This window comes from Melanostigma gelatinosum, assembly GCF_949748355.1.
Source record: "Melanostigma gelatinosum genome assembly, chromosome: 17".
Classification (NCBI taxonomy): domain Eukaryota; kingdom Metazoa; phylum Chordata; class Actinopteri; order Perciformes; family Zoarcidae; genus Melanostigma; species Melanostigma gelatinosum.
This window is the reverse complement of record NC_136650.1, coordinates 23,461,116-23,469,482: the sequence shown is the minus strand read 5'-3', so window position 1 is coordinate 23,469,482 and position 8,367 is coordinate 23,461,116. Positions and strand designations below refer to the sequence as shown.

Below are 8,367 nucleotides of genomic sequence, written 5' to 3'. Positions count from 1 at the left end.
TTCCGGGCTACAGCTTCCGGGCACATCCGCTGCTGACTTTCAGAATAAATGTCCGCAAGATATTACCAAATACTTTAAATCACAAGTATTATTGATGCATTTAGACATATAAAGGGGAATTGTTTATGTATCTGTATGTGTGTATTGTTTTTAAATGTAGTGTTGAAAAAAAGTGTTATGTTGTTAATTATATACACACACATATACATATATCGAGAGAGAAAGGGTCCTCTATAGGCTTTTATTTTGAATTTGCCCCCCGGAAATGATGGTTCATGTTTACGGAGCTTGACACCGGAGCAGTCCGCGGACAGAAGCCGTTTGTTAGAATCTAACGTTAAATAACGGCAGAAAACCGATGATTTAGTTCATTCAGCGAAGATGGACCGACACCGGAAACAACTAGCAGTAGTTTTAAAACCAGAAGCGAAGCTGCAGGGAGAAGGTTTGTCGTCCTCCTTCCGCTCTGCTAATGATGCTAAGCTAACGTTAGCTATAGCTCAACCATTCATCCACAGCCTGTTAGCTGCAGCTAGCTCCTCAAGCTAACGCGTTATTATCACAGGATCCATTGAGAGTTTGTGTTTACGATTTGATCTGTTTCTCAGTTGATTACATTACATATAATAGTTCTAGTAGTTACAGGAAGAATTACCTATCAATAACGTTATAATAATGTCATAACGCTATAATAACGTTATTTCGTCATAACTTAGTAATGTTCCTCCTTTAACTGGAAAATAAAATAAACGAGTCAGGTTTTTAAAACGGAAGACTACATATTAGCTCAGTTGTATTTCTTCTTATTACTAGTAATCACTAGATGTTATAACAAGAACAGAAGTGAAGTAAAACGATTAACTATTAATATATGATATAAATATGAATTACCAGCACAATTAAATCTTAAATCTTCACATCTGTTCAAGGTGGAGCTCTGATATGATGCTGGATAGTTTCATGAATCATATTTTTATTGAGTCAAATTTCAATCTGCAACGTAATCGGAAACATTGTCTGTCACATAAATGTAGTACTACAACGTTCCCCTCTAAAGTAGAAGTACACAGTAAGTCGTTTTTTAAGTGCTTTGGGGCTTTTTAAAGTTATTTCAGAGAACAATGAGCTAGAGCAGTAACATAATTCAATATTTTTCATATCCTAATAAAAATAATAAATCCATAGCTGGGCTTTTTTGTTTGAAGGCCTGGGTCCAGGTGGTCTACCCTTTAGAACAGTAACCAATAATTATATAACACAATCGATAATCATAACACGATTGATAATCATACAACACGATCGACAATCGTATAACATGTTCAATAATCATAACACGAAGATAATCATACAACACGATCGATAATCAAAAACACGATCGATAATCATACAACACGATCAATAATCATACAACACGATCGATAATCAAAAACACGATCGATAATCATACAAGACGATCAATAATCATACAACACGATCGATAATCAAAAACACGATCGATAATCATACAACATGATCGATAATCGTGCAACACGATCGATAATCGTACAACACGATCGATAATCGTACAACACGATCGATAGTTCTATAACACGATCGATAATCATATACACGCGCCTTATTTGCTACCGTCGACAGGCTAACAAACCCTCCAGTGTCGGTAGCTGCTGAACTCCAATCCACCTGGGCATGTAATCAATTTGCCTCCTTTTTTACTGACAAAATTCAGAAAATTAGACAAGCAGTCAGTGCCTCCACATCAACCACAGGATATGTGTTGTCCCGATCTCTGAATAACATCCATTCAAATATCATGACACAATTTCATTCAATCGACCGTAGAAGCCTAGAAGACATCATACAACATCTGAAGTCATCCTCCTGCTGCTTGGATATTCTACCAACACACTTTTTCAAAAATATTTCAAACTGCATGACCACTGATCTTTTACAAATTATAAACACATCCCTTCTCTCAGGTGTCTTCCCACAAGCCCTAAAAACTGCAGTTATTAAACCGCTCCTAAAGAAGGCTAGTTTAGACTCCGCAACGATGAAAAATTATAGGCCAACATCAAACCTCCCATTTTTAAGTAAAATAATTGAAAAAGCGGTTTTCCAACAGCTGACCAACTTCTTGACCGTAAATAACTGCTTTGATGTTTTCAAGTCAGGCTTTCGACAGCACCACAGCACTGAAACTGCTCTTGTTAAGGTTTTCAACGACATCCACTTAAACATAGACAATGGCAGAAGTTCAGTCTCAGTGTTACTGGATCTCAGTGCTGCATTCGACACGGTCGACCATGCCATACTCCTAGAAAGACTAAACATCTGGGTGGGACTCTCTGGCACAGCACTTAACTGGTTTGAATCCTACTTGAAGGACCGAGAATACTTTGTGTCTGTGGCTGATTACACATCAGAGCTGACTAAAATGACATGTGGTGTTCCCCAAGGTTCAATACTGGGGCCTCTTCTGTTCAACATCTACATGCTTCCACTAGCGCAGATTATGGAAAACAACAAAGTGCGTTATCATAATTATGCAGACGACACACAAATCTACATAACTATGTCATCAGGGGACTATAATCCCATACAAGGGCTGGGTAACTGCATTGAACAAACCAACAACTGGATGTGCCAGAATTTTCTTCAATTAAACAAAGATAAAACAGAAGTAATTGTTTTTGGTACCAAGGACGAACAATTGAAAATCACCGCTCAGCTTCAGTCACTGATGTTAAAACCCACAAACCAAGCCAGAAATCTAGGTGTAGTTATGGATTCAGATCTCAACCTGAACAGCCATATCAAGACAATTACAAAATCAGCCTCCTATCACCTGAAGAATATATCAAGGATTAGAGGACTTATGTCTCAACAGGATTTGGTAAAACTTGTCCACGCATTTATCTTCAGCAGACTGGACTACTGTAACGGTGTGTTTACAGGTCTCTGTAAAAAGTCCGTCAGAAAGCTGCAGCTGATTCAGAACGCTGCAGCTCGAGTCCTCACTAAGACCAGGAGGGTGGATCACATCACTCCAGTTCTGATGTCTTTGCACTGGCTTCCTGTCCAACAAAGAATTGACTTTAAAATCCTGCTGTTGGTTTACAAAGCACTGAATGGTTTAGGGCCAAAATACATCTCTGATCTGCTGCTACCTTATGAACCATCCCGACCCCTCAGGTCGTCTGGGACCGGTCTACTTTCTGTTCCCAGAGTCAGAACTAAACATGGAGAAGCAGCGTTCAGTTTTTCTGCTCCACATATCTGGAACAAAGTCCCAGAAAGCTGCAGGTCTGCTGAGACCCTCAGCTCATTTAAATCAAGATTGAAGACCTTTCTGTTTGCTGCTGCCTTTAATTGAACCACATTCAATGAATATATTAATCAATTTCCTGCATTTCTGCATTTTACTACTGAATTTTATTTCTTACACTGTTTCTTTAATTGTTTTTAAATCTCCTTTTCTTTTGCCTTATGTTTTGATGCTTTTAATGGTTTTATGTGAAGCACTTTGAATTACCTTGTTGTTGAAATGTGCTGTACAAATAAATTTGCCTTGCCTATAACATGATCAATAATCATACAACATGATCAATAATCATACAACACGATCAATAATCATACAACACGATCAATAATCATTTAACACGATCAATAGTCCTACAACACGTTCAATAATCATACAACACGTTCAATAATCATACAACACGATCAACAGTTCTATAACACGATCAATAATCCTATAACACGATCAATAATCATATAACACGATAAATAGTCCTATAACACGATCAATAGTCCTATAACACGATCAATAATCATATAACACGATCAATAATCATTTAACACGATCAATAGTCCTACAACACGTTCAATAATCATACAACACGTTCAATAATCATACAACACGTTCAATAATCATACAACACGTTCAATAATCATACAACACGATCAATAATCATACAACACGATCAACAGTTCTATAACACGATCAATAATCCTATAACACGATCAATAATCATAACACGATCAATCGTCCTATAACACGATCAATAATCATTTAACACGATCAATAGTCCTACAACACGTTCAATAATCATACAACACGTTCAATAATCATACAACACGATCAATAATCATACAACACGATCAACAGTTCTATAACACGATCAATAATCCTATAACACGATCAATAATCATAACACGATCAATCGTCCTATAACACGATCAATAGTCCTATAACACAATCAATAGTCCCATAACACGATCGATAATCATATAACACGATCAATAATCATACAACACGATCAATAATCATACAACACGATCAACAGTTCTATAACTCGATCAATAAAAATATAACACCATCAATAATCATATAACACGTTAAATAATCATACAACACGTTAAATAATCATACAACACGTTCAATGATCATACAACACGATCAATAATAATACAACACGATCAATAATCATACAACACGATCAATAATCATACAACACGATCAATAATCATACAACACGTTCAATAATCATACAACACGATCAATAATCATACAACACGATCAATAATCATACAACACGTTCAATAATCATACAACACGTTCAATAATCATACAACACGATCAATAATCATACAACACGTTCAATAATCATACAACACGTTCAATAATCATACAACACGTTCAATAGTCATACAACACGATCAATAATCATACAACACGATCAATAATCATACAACACGATCAATAATCATACAACACGATCGATAATCATACAACACGATCGATAATCATACAACACGATCGATAATCACAACACGATCGACAATCACAACACGATCGATAATATAACTTGATCAATAATCGTACAACACGATCGATAATCATACAACACGATCGACAATCACAACACGATCGACAATCATACAACACGATCGACAATCACAACACGATCAATAATATTGATGTTTCACGAGGCCTTTCTCACTTCCCAATTTGTACATCCTCGATTCCTTTCCTTGTCTCCTCAAGTCCTAATCCCACCCACTGGAGGTGGTCAGAGGAGTTAAGGACAGAGGAGTCAAGGAGGGAGGAGTCTGAAGGAGATGATTGGACGGATTTATTAGTCAGGATGTCATGAGATAAACAAAAATTTCAAATGTTTAGACGAAGATAATTCATAAATAATTTGTAAAATTACCTTTAAACTGATGTTTTGTTCTTTTAGTGTTTGAAATATGTCCACAGCTCTCAACATCACTACTGTCCCCTTAAGAAGAGTACCCGAGTAAATGTAATTCGTTACTTTCTGTTTCAAACATCCTCCTCTTCATTACTACCTGATGAAAGCAAGTGTGTTTCATCATCTGTCTGTGTTTCAGTTTTACCTTCAGATGTACGAAAAGTGGTCGTCGGTGAAGAAGAGCCGCAGGAGTGGAGCTCCAGTCTGGATCAGGAGGACCCAGAGCCCCCGCACATTAAAGAGGAACAGGAGGACCCAGAGCCCCCACACATTAAAGAGGAACAGGAGGACCCAGAGCCCCCGCACATTAAAGAGGAACAGGAGGACCCAGAGCCCCCACACATTAAAGAGGACCAGGAGGACCCAGAGCCCCCACACATTAAAGAGGAACAGGAGGACCCAGAGCCCCCACACATTAAAGAGGACCAGGAGGACCCAGAGCCCCCACACATTAAAGAGGACCAGGAGGACCCAGAGCCCCCACACATTAAAGAGGAACAGGAGGACCCAGAGCCCCCACACATTAAAGATGAACAGGAGGAACTCTGGACCAGTCAGGTGGGAGAGCAGCTTCAAGGTCTGGAGGAGGCTGATGTCAAGTTCTCATTCACTCCTGTGAAGAGTGAAGATGATGAAGAGGAAGCTCAGTCCTCACAGCTTCATCAAAGACAAACTGAACAGATGGAAACAGAAGCTGATGGAGAGGACTGTGGAGGACCTGAACCAGACAGGAATTCAGATCCAGGAGACTCTTCTGAAACTGAAGTCAGTGATGGGGACTGGGAGGAGACCAGAGAACCTCCGTCAGGTTTAAAGAACAGGAATGTGAGCGTTGGAGAAGTTCACCGTTCTTCTGTGGAACGGTCGTTCAGCTGCTCTGAATGCGGACAAAGATTCGGCCGGAAGCCGCATCTGAACGCACACATGAGGATTCACACGGGGGAGAAACCCTTCGGCTGCTCTTTCTGCGGTAAGAGATTCTCTCAAAAGGGAAACTCAATCAGTCACATGAGACTTCACACGGGGGAGAAACCTTTCAGCTGCTCCGTGTGTAAGAAGTACTTCAGATATAGCGGAGACGTCAGCAGACACATGAGGATCCACACAGGAAATAAAACACTGCACCAGATCAACAGTAACATTCACACAGAATCAGAACCAGCAGGGAACCCAGATCCCCAAAGTCTCTTACAACCGGACCCTGATGACAAACCCTCAGAACCGGAGACTGAAGTCTCTGATGACGGTTTGAAGGAGACTAGAGAACCTCAGTCAGATTCAAACTCTGACTTCGACTTTGAGCGATGTAACGCTGACAAAGAGTCGTTCAGCTGCTCAGAGTGTGGGACAACATTCTGCCGGAGGGACCACCTGATGAGCCACATGAGGACTCACACTGGAGAGAAACCATTCAGCTGTTCCGTCTGTCAGAAACGTTTCAGCTGCAGCGGGAACATCTTGGCACACATGAGGCTTCACACGGGAGAGAAACCCTTCCAATGCTCATTCTGCGACAAAAGTTTCAGCCAGAAAGGAACTCTGCAGCTACACATGATAATTCACACGGGAGAGAAACCTTTCGGTTGCCCCTTCTGCGACAAGAGATTCGCCCACAAGAGACGTATGGCGCTGCACATGTCGGTCCACACGGAGGAGAAACGCTTCGGCTGCAGCGCTTGTGATAAAAGATTCACTTGGTACACGCAGCTCAAAACCCACAAGTGTGTCGGCGAGTCGTCTCGGCGCCGTCAAAGTGAGAAAAAGTCTCCCGCCAAGGAATCGTTTGGCTGCACCGAGTGTGACAAAACATTCAGCCTGAAGGGAAACCTGAAGACACACATGAGGATTCACACTGGAGAGAAACCGTTTCGTTGCTCCGTCTGCGGCAAACGTTTTAAACAAAACGTTCATCTCATGGAGCACATGACGATTCACACGGGGGAGAAACTGTACAAATGTGATGTTTGTGGGAAAGGGTTCAACAAGAAGTCGCTCGTCAAAAACCACCCGTGTGTTTGATCCTTGTGTCCGATGTTGATTCATGGGTTCACATTTACAAAGACGAGTGACGAGTTTGTCTGCTGGTCGTGTCTTCAAGTTCAGAAGCTAACAGCTAAATAAAGATTTGAACTCCATTTATTGGGAAAACATAAATTATGAAATATTTTACTTGAAAACTAAATTATTTTTGTGGCCTGAATTCCATTCTGTAAATAAAAAATAAGTTTCTCAATATTAAATCAATGCTTTTGCTTTAATCTCTTTGTGTTTCTGTAAATTAATTTGTAATTACATTGTAATAAACAAAAAGCATCGCTATTATGACTGTGGTTGTATCATAATAATGTATTTATAGACTGATGAGCATCAGTTTGTAATTATGTAGCAATCATCACTAAATGTGACACTTTTGGACGTCATGATTATTAGTTGACAGTTATGTGTTTTGAATATCAATAAATGTAATCGTTATTTAAATTTTAAATTATAATAAATAAATTACACCCTCATGTTTCATTTCATGTGCTTGAATTTATTCTCTAACTGCAATTAAAAGTTATTTTATTCTTGAAATAAATCCACTTTCGTTTCTTCGTCCTTCACTGACCTTCATTTTGCAGTTAAATCATGAAACTGAACCTGTAGAGCAGAAACCAGAGGACAGTTCAGGACAGACCTGGTCCAGCAGGCCGGCCATGATACGAGATCAGCAGGCTGGAAGGACAAAACAAGACAAAGAAAGAGAGACATCAGACTCTGTGAAGCTGGAACCAAAAGGTGGTTTGAGAAACAAGTCTACTAAGATGTTAGGTGGAGAACTTCCCCACCAGGTTACAAAGTTTGTGTTTCACACCGCCCACGCAGGTGTTGTAGTCCAGTGATTCTCAACAGGTGGGTCGAAGTCAAATCATAGGACGATCTCCAAAAGAGAGAAATGACCAGAGAGACCAGAGTCATTAGACTGACGAGATAGACTCATAGAGGTGAATTCTTCAAACACTAATTTCTCTTTTTAGAAGAAGAGAAAATATAATATCGTGGCTTTTTCACTTCACCCTGAATGAACTGAATTTAAAGCTGCAGGGCAAAACAGTGAAAATTATTTTTC

General features: G+C 39.6%; 1 protein-coding gene across 1 annotated transcript; it reads left to right on the top strand.

Annotated features, from left to right (window-relative positions):
- Positions 1 to 381: 381 nt before the first annotated feature.
- Positions 382 to 7,374, top strand: LOC306791571 (uncharacterized protein; the record flags this gene model as incomplete). The annotated part of the gene is made up of 2 exons (XM_079288361.1): positions 382 to 445; positions 5,752 to 7,374. The coding sequence occupies 2 exons, from the start codon at positions 382 to 384 to the stop codon at positions 7,275 to 7,277; spliced, it is 1,590 nt and encodes a 529-aa protein (XP_079144487.1). The 3' UTR covers positions 7,278 to 7,374.
- Positions 7,375 to 8,367: the final 993 nt, after the last annotated feature.